This window comes from Entelurus aequoreus, linkage group LG17 (assembly GCF_033978785.1).
Source record: "Entelurus aequoreus isolate RoL-2023_Sb linkage group LG17, RoL_Eaeq_v1.1, whole genome shotgun sequence".
Classification (NCBI taxonomy): Eukaryota; Metazoa; Chordata; class Actinopteri; order Syngnathiformes; family Syngnathidae; genus Entelurus; species Entelurus aequoreus.
Window position 1 is genome coordinate 10,656,347 of NC_084747.1, and position 17,573 is coordinate 10,673,919.

The 17,573-nt window shown below is 40.4% G+C and overlaps 1 protein-coding gene across 1 annotated transcript; it reads right to left on the minus strand.

Moving 5' to 3' along the window:
* Positions 1–2,775: 2,775 nt before the first annotated feature.
* Positions 2,776–6,670, minus strand: LOC133632334 (gastrula zinc finger protein XlCGF17.1-like). Its single transcript, XM_062024716.1, has one exon. It carries the CDS (start codon positions 5,980–5,982, stop codon positions 4,915–4,917), a length of 1,068 nt encoding a protein of 355 aa, XP_061880700.1. The 5' UTR covers positions 5,983–6,670; the 3' UTR covers positions 2,776–4,914.
* Positions 6,671–17,573: the final 10,903 nt, after the last annotated feature.

Below are 17,573 nucleotides of genomic sequence, written 5' to 3' on the forward strand. Positions count from 1 at the left end.
AAAAAAAAAAAACCTTATCTTCACCATACCTGGTTGTCCAAATTAGGCATAATAATGTGTTAATTCCACGACTGCATATATCGGTTGATATCGGTATCGGTTGATATGGGTATCGGTTATTAAAGAGTTGGACAATATCGGAATATCGGATATCGGCAAAAAGCCATTATCGGACATCCCTAATCAGAATCCATCGTTAGCAATAAATCATTAGTCATTTTTGCGAGGGCTGTCTCCGTAGAGTGATTTGCCCTGAAACCGGATTGACTGGGTTCACAGAGATTGTTAGACGCTAAGTGTTCATTCAGCTGCTGTGCAACCATTTTTTCAAGGATTTTCTTAATAAACGGAAGGTGGGACACCGTCCGGTAGTTTACCATGAGGTCAGGATCGAGGTTAGGTCTTTTCAGCAGAGGATGAATAACCGCTTTTTTGAATGCTAGGGGAACAGTGCCAGAGGAAAGTGATAAATTTATAATATTTAGCACTGATGGACCTAATAATACAAAAAGCTCCTTTATAAGTTTCGCAGGAAGTGGGTCAAGTAAACATGTTGTTTGTTTTATCCCATTTACACGTCGTAGCAAATCTCCTAATGTTATTTCATCAAAAAGAGAGAGACTATTTCGGAGGGCAGTATCCGTCGTCTATACAGTCGTATCTGTTAATAGAACCCAGTTGTAGCTGGGGCGCGTTGTCTTCAATCTCCTTTCTAATGAGTTTGATTTTCTTATTAAATAAATTATATGACAATAAACTTCCATGAATCCTGTAAAACACCAGACAGTTAGTAATATGGTTTCACATAAAAATGTTGGTGAAACTGCTCATTTCTACCTAGCGATAGGTGGCTCTAACTGTAGTGCTAATCACTCACCAGCAGAAAGCCTTTATCACACTGCTAATCAATAACTACCATTTTAGACACTTAAAGGCCTACTGAAAGCCACTACTACCGACCACGCAGTCTGATAGTTTATATATCAATGATGAAATCTTAACATTGCAACACATGCCAATACGGCCGGGTTAACTTATAAAGTGACATTTTAAAATTCCCGGGAAATATCCGGCTGAAACATCGCGGGATGATGACGTATGCGCGTGACGAAGTCCGAGTAACGGAAGTTATGGTACCCGTAGAATCCTATACAAAAAGCTCTGTTTTCATTTCATAATTCCACAGTATTTTGGACATCTTTTGCAATTTGTTTAATGAACAATGAAGGATGCAAAGAAGACAGTTGTAGGTGGGATAGGTGTATTAGCAGCGGACTACAGCAACACAACCAGGAGGACTTTGTTGGAGCGCTAGCCGCGCTAGCCGCCGACCTCACCTTGACTTCCTACGTCTCCGGGCCGCCAAACGCATCGTGTGAAGTCCTTCGTCCTTCTGCCGATCGCTGGAACGCAGGTGAGCACGGGTGTTGATGAGCAAATGAGGGCTGGCTGGCGTAGGTGGAGAGCTAATGTTTTTAGCATAGCTCTGTGCAGTCCGGTTGCTAAGTTACCTTCAATGGCGTCGTTAGCACAGCAATATTAACCTTCGCCAGCCTGGAAAGCATTAACCGTGTATTTACATGTCCACGGTTTAATAGTATTGTTGATTTTCTATCTATACTTCCAGTCAGGGGTTTATTTCTTTTGTTTCTATATGCAGTTAAAGCAAGATGCTATCACGTTAGCTCGTAGCTAAAGCATTTCGCCGATGTATTGTCGTGGAGATAAAAGGCACTGAATGTCCATTTCGCGTTCTCGTCTCTCATTTTCAAGAGGATATAGTATCCCAGGTGGTTTAAAATACAAATCTGTGATCTACAATAGAAAAAGGAGAGTGTGGAATCCAATGAGCCAGCTTGTACCTAAGTTACGGTCAGAGCGAAAAAAGATACGTCCATCGCTGCCTCTCAAGTCATTCACTGTAACGTTCCTCATCCACAAATCTTTCATCCTCGCTCAAATTAATGGGGTAATCATCACTTTCTCGGTCCGAATCTCTCTCGCTCCATTGTAAACAACGGGGAATTGTGAGGAATACTAGCTCCTGTGACGTCACGCTACTTCCGGTACAGGCAAGGCTTTTTTTTATCAGCGAGCAAAAGTTGCGAACTTTATCGTCGATTTTCTCTACTAAATCCTTTCAGCAAAAATATGGCAATATCGCGAAATGATCAAGTATGACACATAGAATGGATCTGCTATTCCCGTTTAAATAAAAAAAAAATCATTTCAGTAGGCCTTTAACATCACTAATCGCCAGTTAACAGCTATCATGCTAAATGTCAACTATCTTAAATGCAAACATGAAAACAAGACACATTAACGTCTTTCCCCATTACAAACATCATAACACAATCTAAACTTATATAAACACATTACTGTCTGAGCATATAAGATATTCAATTGTGTTACATCGCAATTTATTATATTGAAATTAGCCATGTGATTAAGATGGGCACGGTCTGACCAATCACAAGTCAGTAGGAGCTGCTTTGTTCTCGTGTTTGGAGAAAGCGGAAGAGCGATTGTCAGCCTGACATTGATGTGTCTCTGAGAACTGAACACATTTTTATAACTTATAACAAAATGTGTTTATACAGTAACCTGCTCACATGAGTCACATTACAGCAGGGGTGTCAAACTCATTTTAGCTCAGGGGCCGCATGGAGGAAAATCTATTTCCACGTGGGCGGGACGGGTAAAATCATAGCATGATAACTTAAAAATACGACTACGACAACTTCAGATTATTTTCTTTATTTTACTTCGGCCCAAAATAGAACAAGCACATTCTGAAAATGTACATATCACAAATAATCCTCTTGACAAAATACTTCAAGTTAGTTAAACATTTAGAGGAAAAAAATGGTGCATTTTCAAAACACCTTGAAGAACACAATGAAATTAGACTTAATCTCAGTGTTTCTATTAAACTTTAACTCACAACCCATCTAGAATTGAACAAAAAACAAAATAAAGCATGAATAAAAACTATTCTATGTATCAACTACCTCATTTGTCATTTCCACATACCGTATTTCCTTGAATTGCCGCCGGATATATAGTATGCGCCTGCCTAGAATTACCGCGGGGTCAAACTCGTTTCGCAAAGTAATTAGCACATGCTTAGCATTACCGCCGGCTCAGGAGTAACGCCGTGTCAAACTCGTTTCGCAAAATATTATTTTTATTAGCGCATGTCTAGAATTTCCGCTGGGTCAAACTCGTCACGTCACGAGTGACACTTCACCTGTCATCATTTTCAAAATGGAGGAGGCTGATTTCAATCATTTAAAATCACATAAAGGGAAGAAGATTAAGAGCTATTCAGTAGGATTTAAGGTCCAAGCTCTTGAATATGCTAAAAAGAACAGTAATCAGCTATGTTTTATTAATATACCGTAGCTGCGTGTGTCAAATATGAATCATTAAATGACTCCCGCCTCCTGGTGGTAGAGGGCGCTAGTGATCCTTCTTGCGACTACTCGGCTGCAGAAGAAGTGACAACAAGCAGCAACAGTTAGCAGCGATCGATTATTTTTTCCTCTCGCCTGGCCTTTTAACATGGACGATTACATATCTAAAATAAAACAGTTTTCTAAACTGAACTTTCAATCGAAGCAGGAGGTAGTAATTAAAGGAATATCTCCATCGAGACAGAGAGACTTTTAAAACTGAAGAAAGATAAGGAAGACTTCTATAAACAAGTTATGGATGCTTTTGTTCAGAAGGAGCTGCGCATGGACTTCATTTATAAGTAAACGTAAGACCATAATAATGTTTTTTTTAATAAATGTGCTTTTCATGATGGTATCCTTACATCACACTCAAATTTATAAGCGCAGGCCTAAATTTACCGCATGCCTTTGGTGAGCGCCGGAGTGAGAAGAGGTTTTAAATTAATTACCGCCCTGGCGCTAATTCAAGGAAATACGATATTAATCCTGTGCAAACTCAACAAACCATACAAACTGAGGTAGAAACTATTCAAGAGTGTTGAGTTACTTCCTGTCTGACAGACATAATGTGTATTGATAGAAAAATAAAAGCTGTGCAATGTGAACAATTTCAACAAAGCACAAATAAAAAGTGAAAAGACTGACAGTATTGCAGTAAATCACACACTGTTCACTTTCTTTACATTTGCACAGAAGACAATCATTTTCACAGAACTATATCAGTGTGCAGTGTCTCATGCTGCATTTTAAGTGGGGTTACTGATTGCTTATTTTACTCCTGTTTTACGTTGGGTGGAGGGGGAGGAGTCACAGCCCCGCTTTACCGTGTACCTCTTGCTTGATATACTTGCTATGCTATTTGCTTGCCTAACAGAATTGCTATTGCGACATCCAGTGGAGACAATTAGAACAGCAGTTTCTTTCATTATAAATGCAGCTGAATTTTACACTCCGCAAACTCCTCTCACGGGCCGGATTTAACCTGTTATGCCCGAATGTCGAGGGAGGTGGGGGTTGGGTTGTGGGGGTTGGATTGTGGGTGTTAATGTTCATATGTCTCTGATTTGCACATCAATTAGTCTGAGGAGTAACATTTGGCACTTGGTTATGCAAACAGTTACCCAGCATCTCAATGTCAGTTTTGATACATCTCAACTTTGCAGTGAAAAAGGGTGTAGTGCAGGTTTTTGAGCGTGCACAAACTTGACACATGAGGCCCCAGGTCCCTGGACTGAAGAAGGAGTAACCAAGCACTTGAAGCATCATCTATCTTACTGTTCAGGAAGGTTTCAGATACAGAGAAGACATGGGGTCATGAGTGGATAAGATTATGCTCCAAATAATCCAAGTTTGTATGAATACCTCAGATATTTGTGAAAGAAGCAGTGAGGAGGTCCTGGGTAGGGTGGATGTCACCACATATGAGCAACATACCACAAAGTAAACAGCTAATTTGTTATTTCCCCTTGTGTGTTTTTATGTGTTTTACTGCGTCTGCTTTATGTTGGAACCTTTTACAGCACACTGAACAACTAAATGGTTTTTCACCTGTGTGTGTTCTCATGTGTCGACACAAAGAGCTGTGACAAGGAAAGCTTTTGCCACAAACTGAACAACTAAGTAGTTTTTCACCTATGTGTGTTCTCATGTGTTCTGTCAAATATCTCTTAGCAGAACAGCTTTTGCCACAAACTGTACAACTAAATGGTTTTTCACCTGTGTGCGTTTTCATGTGTTCAGTCAAATTATTCTTAACAGAAAAGCTTTTGTCACAAACTGAACAATTAAATGGTTTTTCACCTGTGTGTGTTCTCATGTGTTGAGTCAAAATGCTATTTCGAGAAAAGCTTTTGTCACAAACTGAACAATTAAATGGTTTTTCACCTGTGTGTGTTCTCATGTGTTGAGTCAAAATGCTATTTCGAGAAAAGCTTTTGTCACAAACTGAACAATTAAATGGTTTTTCACCTGTGTGTGTTCTCATGTGTCGACACAAAGAGCTGTTACAAAGAAAGCATTTGCCACAAACTGAACAACTAAATGTTTTTTCTCCAGTGTGTGTTCTCATGTGTTTTACTGCGTCTGCATTACGTGGGAACCTTTTAGAGCACACTGAACAACTAAATGATTTTTCCCCAGTGTGTGTTGTCATGTGTCTACACAAAGAGCTGTGATAAGGAAAGCTTTTGCCACAAACTGAACAACTAAATTGTTTTTCACCTGTGTGTGTTGTCATGTGTTGAGTCAAAAGGCTATTTCGAGAAAAGCTTTTGTCACAAACTGAACAACTAAATGGTTTTTCACCTGTGTGTGTTCTCATGTGTGTTGTCAAACGATTCTTAACAGTAAAGCTTTTGCCACAAACTGAACAATGAAATGGTTTTTCACCTGTGTGTGTTCTCATGTGTTGAGTCAAATTGTTCTTTGTAGTAAAACTTTCAGCACAAACTGAGCAGCTCAAACATGTTTTACCTCTCTTCTTTGTAGAGCATTCAGAGTGTTTGTTGTCAGTGTGAGTCCTCATATCACCTTCACAGTCTTTATCGCTGCTCAAAGTTTCTTCAACCTCATCTTTAGCCTCACTATCTGATAGTGGAGCTAAGAGGTTGTCTACTTGTGGTTTCTCTTCATCATCTTCAGTCTTCACAGAGAATTCAACATCGTTTTCAACCTTACTATCTGATAGTGGAGCTAAGAAGTTGTCTACTTGTGGTTTCTCTTCATCATCTTCAGTCTTCACAGATAATTCAACATCGTTTTCAACCTTACTATCTGATAGTGGAGCTAAGAGGTTGTCTACTTGTGGTTTCTCTTCATCATCTTCAGTCTTCACAGAGAATTCAACATCGTTTTCAACCTTACTATCTGATAGTGGAGTTAAGAGGTTGTCTACTTGTGGTTTCTCTTCATCATCTTCAGTCTTCACAGAGAATTCAACATCGTTTTCAACCTTACTATCTGATAGTGGAGCTAAGAAGTTGTCTACTTGTGGTTTCTCTTCATCATCTTCAGTCTTCACAGAGAGAATACTCAGTGGAAACTTGGTGTAATCAGCTTCCTCTCGTCCTAGAAGACACTCTCCCTCCTGAGTGATGCAGAGTTCCTCCTCTTCCTTTTTAATGCAGGGTGGTTGTGGAGTCTCCTGCTTCAAAGTGGAGCTCCCCCCTAACTGAGGGGAAACTTCTTCTGGATTACCGATCAGCTGCTGGACGTCTGCAAGACACAAACAATAAAAACACACTTTCTTCTATGTACTGTATGTGTGTGTAGTAGGGTTGTACAGTATACTGCTACTAATAAAGTATCGTGGTACTAATCAATTGAAATGGGTACTATACCACCTTTGAAAAGTACCGGTACCGTTCTTTCACCTGAATGCCGCTGTGTGGCGGTGACTACAGAGCGGAGGCGCATGATGTTGAGTGTGTCAAAACGCACACACAAAGTGCATACAAGCAATAACATGGTGGAGAGGAAGAAAGGCAACAAAGGACAATTCTACTGGTTAATAAAGAGGGTGCATGAAGTGCAATATGGAGGTATTTGGGCTTCTAAACTAACAATAAAGGTGACACTTTCAACAGGGAGCCGCCGCTCTGCAAGGGTTGCTTTACACCTTTCCTGTTTGTGGGCTCCCAGACCGTGGTCGAGGAGCGCAGGGGAGACGTTCCCTCCAGGGCCCATGTTTTGTCGGGGGTAACACTGGGTCCATAAAGCTCCGCTCTTTGGTCGGAAGGACGAGGCCGTCGATTAGTTACAACTTGCTCACTTTATTTATTATTTCCACAGGGCACAACCGGACATCCACCATGCTATTAACACTCCTGCACATGCTACCACTACCTCTCCTTACTCGCCCGCTCACTCACTGACGCCCGCTCACTCACTGACGCCCGCTCACTCACTGACGTCACTCAGACAACACGTTGACATTCTCACAAACACACATACTACTCTCATAAGTTAACCAGCTCCCCTGCTGTGCACATGTACAAAACCCCAAAAGCAGTGAAGTTGTCACGTTGTGTAAATGGTAAATAAAAAGAGAATACAATGATTTGCAAATCCTTTTCAACTTATATTCAATTGAATAGACTGCAAAGACAAGATATTTAATGTCCAAACTGAGAAACATTTTTTTTTGCAAATAATCATTGAATCAGAATTTAATGGCAGCAACACATTGCAAAAAAGTTGGCACGGGGGCATTTTTACCACTGTGTTACATGGCCTTTCCTTTTAACAACACTCAGTAAAGGTTTGGGAACTGAGGAGACACATTTTTGAAGCTTCTCAGGTGGATTTTTTTCCCATTCTTGCTTGATGTACAGCTTAAAGGCCTACTGAAACCCACTACTACCGACCACGCAGTCTGATAGTTTATATATCAATGATGAAATCTTAACATTATAACACATGCCAATACGGCCGGGTTAACTTATAAAGTGACATTTTAAATTTGCCGCTAAACTTCCGGTTCGAAACGCCTCTGAGGATGACGTATGCGCGTGACGTAGACCGGGGAACACGGGTATGCCTTCCCCATTGAATACAGTACAAAAAAGCTCTGTTTTCATTTTATAATTCCACAGTATTCTGGACATCTGTGTTCGTGAATCTGTTACAATTATGTTCATTGCATTATGGAGAAAGAAGCTGAGCAAGCAAAGAAGAAAGTTGTCGGTGCGAAACGGACGTATTTTTCGAAGGAAGTCAGCAACAACAGTACACAGCCGGCGCGTCTTTGTTTACATTCCCGAAAGATGCAGTCAAGATGGAAGAACTCGGATAACAGAGACTCTAACCAGGAGGACTTTTGACTTCGATACACAGACGCCTGTAGAGAACTGGGACAACACAGACTCTTACCAGGATTACTTTGATTTGGATGACAAAGACGCAGACGTGCTACTGTGAGTATGCAGCTTTGGCTTCTAAACATTTGATCGCTTGACCGTATGTGCGCAACTTTTTTTTTGCGTATGTACGTAACTTTTTAAAAATATACAAGCTTTATGAACCTTGGGTTAGGTGAACGGTCTTTTGGGCTGAGTGATTGTGTGTGTTGATCAGGTGTTTGAATTGTATTGGCGTGTTCTATGGAGCTAGGAGCTAGCAGAGGAGCTAGGAGCTAGCATAACAAACACGTAGGTGTTTTTATGCAGGATTAATTTGTGGCATATTAAATATAAGCCTGGTTGTGTTGTGGCTAATAGAGTATATATATGTCTTGTGTTTATTTACTGTTGTAGTCATTCCCAGCTGAATATCAGGTCACCCCCGGCTCTCACAGCATCTTCCCTATCTGAATAGCTTCAACTCCCCACTAGTCCTTCACTTGCACTTTACTCATCCACAAATCTTTCATCCTCGCTCAAATTAATGGGGAAATTGTCGCTTTTTATCGGTCCGAATCTCTCTCACTTCATGCGGCCATCATTGTAAACAATAGGGAACTTTGCGTATATGTTCAACTGACTACGTCACGCTACTTCCGGTAGGTGCAAGCCTTTTTTTATCAGATACCAAAAGTTGCGATCTTTATCGTTGTTGTTCTATACTAAATCCTTTCAGCAAAAATATGGCAATATCGCGAAATGATCAAGTATGACACATAGAATAGATCTGCTATCCCTGTTTAAATAAAAAAAATTCATTTCAGTAGGCCTTTAAGTTGTTCAACAGTCCGGGGGTCTCCGTTGTGGTATTTTAGGCTTCATAATGCACCACACATTTTCAATGGGAGACAGGTCTGGACTACAAGCTGGCCAGTCTAGTACCCGCACTCTTTTACTACAAAGCCAAGCTGTTGTAACACGTGGCTTGGCATTGTCTTGCTGAAATAAGCAGGGGCGTCCATGATGACGTTGCTTGGATGGCAACATATGTTGCTCCAAAAGCTGTATGTACCTTTCAGCATTAATGGTGCCTTCACAGATGTGTAAGTTACCCATGTCTTGGGCACTAATACACCCCCATACCATCACAGATGCTGCCTTTTCAACTTTGCGCCAAGAACAATCCGGATGGTTCTTTTCCTCTTTGTTTGACGTCCACAGTTTCCAAAACCAAATTGAAATGTGGACTCGTCAGACCACAGAACACTTTTACACTTTGCATCAGTCCATCTTAGATGAGCTCGGGCCCAGAGAAGCCGGCGGCATTTCTGGGTGTTGTTGATAAATGGTTTTTGCTGTGTTTCTGGGTGTTGTTGATAAATGGCTTTTGCTGTGCACAGTAGGGTTTTAACTTGCACTTACAGACTGTACTTACAACTGCAGTTACTGACAGTGGTTTTCTGAAGTGTTCCTGAGCCCATGTGGTGATATCCTTTACACACTGATGTCAGTTTTTGATGCAATACCGCCTGAAGGATCCAAGGTCGCGAGCATTCAATGTTACGTGCAGTGATTTCTCCAGATTCTCTGAACCTTTTGATGATATTATAGACCTTAGATGGTGAAATCCCTAAATTCTCTGCAATAGCTGGTTGAGCAATGTTGTTCCTAAACTGTTCAACAATTTGCTGACATATTTGTTGTCAAAGTGGTGACCCTCCCCCCATCCTTGTTTGTGAATGACTGAGCATTTCATGGAAGCTGCTTTTATACCCAATCATGGCACCCACCTGTTCTCAATTAGCCTGTTCACCTGTGGGATGTTTTTGCCACTTGTGCCAACTTTTTTGAAACATGTTGCAGGCATCAAATTCCAAATGAGCTAATATTTGCAAAAAATAACAAAGTTTTCCAGTTTGAAGGTTAAATATCTTGTCTTTGCAGTCTATTCAATTGAATATAGATTGAAAGGGATTTGCAAATCATTGTATTTTTTTTTAGTACTTCATTAATAATTGTATTTTTCTTAAAGGCCTACTGAAAGCCACTACTACCGACCACGCAGTCTGATAGTTTATATATCAATGATGAAATCTTAACATTGCAACACATGCCAATACGGCCGGGTTAACTTATAAAGTGACATTTTAAAATTCCCGCCACACTTCCGGTTGAAAAACTCCTTTGGATATGATTTATGCGCGTAACGTCACAAAAGCCACGGAAGTGGTTGGACCCCGTCGGACCCGATACAGAAACCTCTTGTTTTCTTCGACAAAATTCCACAGTATTCTGGACATCTGTGTTGGTGAATCTTTTGCAATTTGTTTAATGAACAATGGAGGCTGCAAAGAAGAACGTTGTAGGTGGGATCGATCGGTGTATTAGCGGCTAAGTACAATACTTACAGCAACACAACAAGGACTACTTACTACGCCTAGCCGATGCTTGCCGCCAAACCCACGGATGAAGTCATTCGTCTCGCCGTCGATCGCTGGAATGCAGGTGAGCACGGCTGTTGATGGGAAGATGAGGGCTGGCTGGCGTAGGTGGAGCGCTAATGTTTTTATCATAGTTCTGTGAGGTTTCAGGCACAACACCGGTTGCTAAATTAGCCTTAGCGTCGTTAGCAACAGCATTGTTAAGCCTTACCAGGCTGAGAATTTTTAACCGTGTAGTTACATGTACATGGTTTAATAGTATTGTTGATCTTCTGTCTATCCTTCCAGTCAGGGATTTATTTATTTTGTTTCTATCTTCATTTGAGAACGATGCTATCACGTTAGCTCAGTAGCTAAGTGTGTCACCGATGTATTGTCGTGGAGATAAAAGTCACTTTAAATGTCCATTTCGCGTTTTAGACTCTCATTTTCAAGAGGATATAGTATCCGAGGTGGTTTAAAATACAAATCCGTGATCCACAATAGAAAAAGGAGAAAGTGTGGAATCCAATGAACCAGCTTGTACCTAAGTTAAGGTCAGAGCGAAAAAAGATACGTCCTGCACTGCATTCTAGTCCTTCACTCTTACGTTCCTCATCCACAAATCTTTCATCATCGCTCAAATTAATGGGGTAATCGTCGCTTTCTCGGTCCGAATCGCTCTCGCTGCATTGAAAACAATAGGAAAATATGAGGAGGTGCTCAACTATCTACGTCACGCTACTTCCGGTAGGGGCAAGGCTTTTTTTTATATCAGATACCAAAAGTTGCGAACTTTATCGTCATTGTTCTATCCTAAATCCTTTCAGCAAAAATATGGCAATATCGCGAAATGATCAAGTATGACACATAGAATAGATCTGCTATCCCCGTTTAAATAAATAAAAATTAATTTCAGTAGGCCTTTAAATATAAGCCTGGTTGTGTTGTGGCTAATAGAGTATATATACACTACCGTTCAAAAGTTTGGGGTCACATTGAAATGTCCTTATTTTTGAAGGAAAAGCACTGTACTTTTCAATGAAGATAACTTTAAACTAGTGTTAACTTTAAAGAAATACACTCTATACATTGCTAATGTGGTAAATGACTATTCTAGCTGCAAATGTCTGGTTTTTGGTGCAATATCTACATAGGTGTATAGAGGCCCATTTCCAGCAACTATCACTCCAGTGTTCTAATGGTACAATGTGTTTGCTCATTGGCTCAAAAGGCTAATTGATGGTTAGAAAACCCTTGTGCAATCATGTTCACACATCTGAAAACAGTTTAGCTCGTTACAGAAGCTACAAAACTGACCTTCCTTTGAGCAGATTGAGTTTCTGGAGCATCACATTTGTGGGGTCAATTAAACGCTCAAAATAGCCAGAAAAAGAGAACTTTCCTCTGAAACTCGACAGTTTATTCTTGTTCTTAGAAATGAAGGCTATTCCACAAAATTGTTTGGGTGACCCCAAACTTTTGAACGGTAGTGTATGTCTTGTGTTTATTTACTGTTGTAGTCATTCCCAGCTGAATATCAGGTCCCACCCGCCTCTCACAGCATCTTCCCTATCTGAATCTCTTCCACTCCCCACTAGTCCTTCACTTCCACTTTCCTCATCCACAAATCTTTCATCCTCGCTCAAATTAATGGGGTAATCGTCGCTTTCTCGGTCCGAATCGCAGTCACTTCTGGCCGCCATCACTGTAAACAATAGAGAACTTTCCGGAAATGTTCAACCTGTGACGTCACGCTACTTCCGGTAGGGGCAAGGCTTTTTTTTTGTCATATACCAAAAGTTGCGATCTTTATCGTCGTTTTTCTCTACTAAATCCTTTCAGCAAAAATATGGCAATATCGTGAAATGATCAAGTATGACACATAGAATAGATCTGCTATCCCCGTTTAAATAAAAAAAAATCATTTCAGTAGGCCTTTAACTTCAGTGTTTCCCACACATTCATTTATTTGTGGCAGCCCGCCACGAAAGAATAACGTCCGCCACAAATAGATTTTTCGGCTTTTTTTGTTTTATTTTTTATTTTATTTTTTTGTCGGACCTGACCCCAAGGACTTTCCTTACGATAAGGCCTTACACTATTTTTTTCAGAAGCCCCGAAAAATTAATTGCCCTAACAAAGGGTGCAAAGTCTGCAGGCAGTAGGAAACACATGGTTAAAGGCCTACTGAAATGAATTTTTTTTATTGAAACGGGGATAGCAGATCTATTCTATGTGTCATACTTGATCATTTTGCGATATTGCCATATTTTTGCTGAAAGGATTTAGTATAGAACAACGTCGATAAAGTTTGCAACTTTTGGTCTCTGACAAAAAAAAACCTTGCCCCTACCGGAAGTAGCGTGACGTTGTCAGTTGTTCACTCCCTCATATTTTCCTATTGTTTTCAACGCAGCTAGAGCTATTCGGACCGTGAAAGTGACGATTACCCCATTAATTAGAGCGAGGATGAAAGATTTGTGGACGAGGAACGTTAGAGTGACGGACTAGAATGCAGTGAAATACATATTTTTTTTCGCTCTGACCGTAACTTAGGTACAAGCTGGCTCATTGGATTCCACACTCTCTCCTTTTTCTATTGTGGATCACGGATTTGTATTTTAAACCACCTCGGATACTATATCCTCTTGAAAATGAGAGTCGAGAACGTGAAATGGACATTCACAGTGACTTTTATCTCCACGACAATACATCGACGAAGCTCTTTAGCATCTTTAGCATGACATAACGTGATAGCATCTGTCTCAAATGCAGATAGAAACAAAATAAATAAATCCATGACTGGAAGGATAGACAGAAGATCGACAATACTATTAAACCATGGACATGTAAATACACGGTTAATAGCTCTCAGCCTGGCAAAGCTTAACAATGCTGTTGCTAACGACGCTAAGGCTAACTTAGCAACCGGAGCTCACAGAGCTATGATAAAAACATTAGCGCTCCACCTACGCCAGCCAGCCCTCATCTGCTTTGCTCAGCAACACCCGTGCTCACCTGCGTTCCAGCGATTGACGGCGCGACGAAGGACTTCACCAGATCATCCGTGCGGTGGGTCTGCTAGCATCGGCTAGGCGTCTGCTAGCATCGGCGAGGCGTCTGCTATCCGAGTAAGTGGTCCTTGTGTTGCTACAGCCACCTACAACGTTCTTCTTTGCAGCCTCCATTGTTCATTAAACAAATTGCAAAAGATTCACCAACACAGATGTCCAGAATACTGTGGAATTATGAAATGAAAACAGAGCTTTTTTGTATTGTATTCAATGGAGAAGGCATACCTCTGTTCCTCGGGCTACGTCACGCGCATACGTCATCCTTCGAAGGCTTTTTCAACCGGAAGTGTGGCGGGAAATTTAAAATTGCACTTTATAAGTTAACCCGGCCGTATTGGCATGTGTTGCAATGTTAAGATTTCATCATTGATATATAAACTATCAGACTGCGTGGTCGGTAGTAGTGGCTTTCAGTAGGCCTTTAAGTGTAGGGAGTAAAACTGATGGCAGTCTAAAGTTCAAGATTCTTGGAGCTCTTTGTTCAGTGGATCAGATGTTTGATGAAGCTCTGTGTCTATCTACCAACACTACTGTTTTCTGTTTATTTGTTACTTTTGTAAAATATTGTAGTATAGTTTCAAGTAAAAACTAACAAAAAGAGGCGAGGCAAGCCGAGCCGAGCCAATGCACCTTATCTGGATGACAACGAGTGGTGGCAGCGCTCCTCTTCTGTCCAGAAATACACACCTGAAGCTTCTCTTTTAATACAGACTAACTAACGCGACTTTGTTAGCATGGCGAGTGAAAGAGTCGGAGCAAGAAGATGCGCCAGCAGTGTTGTATAGGTGCTGTATGGGACCGCGTGTGTGTGATGATCGCGATCGCGGCCGATTAGCGCGTTCAGCTTTTATTAGCTCCAGTGTCTCCCTCTTCTCTGGAGGAGGGTCTGGCGAGCGAGACTAGCTCCAGTGCGACCTGTTCAGCAGCAGGAGGAGGAGGAGGAGGTTGACTGACTGTGGCAGGACACCTCTGCCTCTGTTTCACTTTATGTTGCTGGTAAATAATATGGTTGTAGTTGTAGGCTAAAGTTAAATTATTTAGTATGCACTAATTAAAGGGGCAGAGCTTTAAGAGACATTTTAGCGTTTATATTTTATAAGATATATTTTTTGTAAGAACCACAATTAATAAATATATTTCAGTGAATAACTTATTGTTCAAATCTGTATATAAATATGTACATAAAGTGTTGTAATTATATTGTAAAATGGATGGATGGACGTTTAAAACAAAACTGTTATTATTAATTAGTAAGTATACATTTTTTGAGCCTTTTTAGAGAAAATCATATCATTGTAGTAAATTATGCAAATTATTCGATGATGTCATGGTGACCACGCCCATAGCCACGCCCCCACAGGTATCTTGGCAGTTTATGGGAAACACTGAACTTCATAGTTTAGTCGCTGTTTCAAGTGGCCGTCTCCACATTGTTTAGTTCAGGGGATAAACGAGGGTTACCGGACACATTATTGTCTCAAACAAATGTTTATTCTCCTCACAATGACAACATTTAACTCACATTTGTGTCAATTTTTGTGAAATTCTGCGTTTACAAGCAAATTATGTTTTAATGGCCAATTCCGAAGATAAGTTAAAGCGAAAATCATGTGGTCTTACTTTTTTGTTGAGTTCAGTGATTACTGATTAGACATACTAGCACTGTGTCAAATCAAAAGGAGCACATTCTAGTAGACATGGTCTTTTTTTCAATCATACACTCACTCATCCCTTTAACCCTTACAGGCTCAAGAATTTACATGCACGTTCCGCGGGCTGTTCATCTTTTTTTTTTTTTACAATAACATGTTTAGGATCGTGTCATGTCTTAATTGAAATTGAGATTAAAATGGGATTAATTGTCCAGCCCTAACTCAGCCCTACTAAGAACTAGGACGGGGGTCGGCAACACGCGGCTCTAGAGCCGCATGCGGCTCTTTAGCGCCGCCCTAATGGCTCTCTGGAGATTTTCCAAAAATGTATGAAGACTGGAAAAAGATGAGGGGAAAAAAAATCTATTTTTTTGTTTTAGTATGGTTTCTGTAGAGGACAAACATGACACAAACCTCCCCAATTGTTATAAATCACACTGTTTATGTTAAACATGTTTCACTGATTCGAGTATTTGGCGAGCGCCGTTTTGTCCTACTAATTTTGGCGGTCCTTGAACTCACCGTACAGTTTGTTTACATGTATAACTTTCTCCGACTTTCTAGGACGTGTTTTATGCCACTTCTTTTTCTGTCTCATTTTGTCCACCAAACTGTTAACGTTGTGCATGAGTGCACAAAGGTGAGTTTTGTTGATGTTATTGACTTGTGTGGAGTGCTAATCAGACATATTTGGTCACTGCATGACTGCAAGCTAATCGATGCTAACATGCTACTTAGGCTAGCGATATGTACATATTGCATCATTATGCCTCATCTGTAGGTATATTTGAGGTCATTTAGTTTCCTTTAAGTCCTCTTAATTAAATGTATATCTCATGACACATGTAATATGGCTTTTAATTTTTTGCGGCTCCAGACAGATTTGTTTTTGTATTTTTGGTCCAAAATGGCTCTTTCAACATTTTGGGTTGCCGACCCCTGAACTAGGAAATACAATTAAAAAATGCTCAAAATAAAATCCTGGCGCAACGACATCATTTTAATCTTTCACTGGCTGCTACAGTGTTTACAAGATGGAGGATGACTTAGAGCAGGGGTCGGCAACCCGCGGCTCTAGAGCCGCATGCGGCTCTTTAGCGCCGCCCTAGTGGCTCTCTGGAGCTTTTTCATAAATGTATGAAAAATGGAAAAAGATGAGGGAAAACATATATTTTTTGTTTCAATATGGTTTCTGTAGGATGACAAACATGACACAAACCTCCCTAATTGTTATAAAGCACACTGTTTATATTAAACATGCTTCACTGATTCGAGTATTTGGCGAGCGCCGTTTTGTCCTACTAATTTTGGCGGTCCTTGAACTCACCTTAGTTTGTTTCCGTGTATAACTTTCTAGGCCGTGTTTTATGCCACTTCTTTTTCTGTCTCATTTTGTCCACCAAACTTTAAACGTTGTGCATGAATGCACAAAGGTGAGTTTTGTTGATGTTATTGACTTGTGTGGAGTGCTAATCAGACATATTTGGTCACTGCATGACTGCAAGCTAATCGATGCTAACATGCTATTTAGGCTAGCTATATGTACATATTGCCTCAGCATGCCTCATTTGTAAGTATATTTGGGGTAATTTAGTTTACTTTAAGTCATCTTAATTCAATTTATATCTCATGACACACTATCTGTATGTAATATGGCTTTTAATTTTTTGCGGCTCCAGACAGATTTGTTTTTGTATTTTTGGTCCAATATGACTCTTTCAACATGTTGGGTTGCCGACCCCTGACTTAGAGATAGTGGCTGTTATGTCCACTCTAACATCCATCCAATAACTTGATGGACTCCATCAATAACTTAGCTTAGTAATGCGAGCTAAATATTTGAAATGTGGCGTTTGCCAAACATGGGAAGCGCTTGTTTTGCTCTTCCACTTTCTTTATTTGACTTTTGCATTCTTTCATCTCCTCTGATGTGAACTCCACTGCCTTCTTCAAGCTAACAATCATGGCGGCTCTTTCTTTACATTCTTCAACAAAGCCGGCTAATTTCGATTTTATGGGCTTGAAATAGTTTTCGAATAACGAAACTTCAAGTCACTCACCTTCATCTTTCGTCTTTATCTCCGTTGGTGATTTGCTGGAAGTTGGTGGCGCTGATTCTCTTTCATGT

Excerpts from the sequence above, each read along its gene's own strand:
- LOC133632334 (XM_062024716.1), bottom strand. The coding sequence starts at position 5,982 with ATGAGGACTCACACTGACAACAAACACTCTGAATGCTCTACAAAGAAG.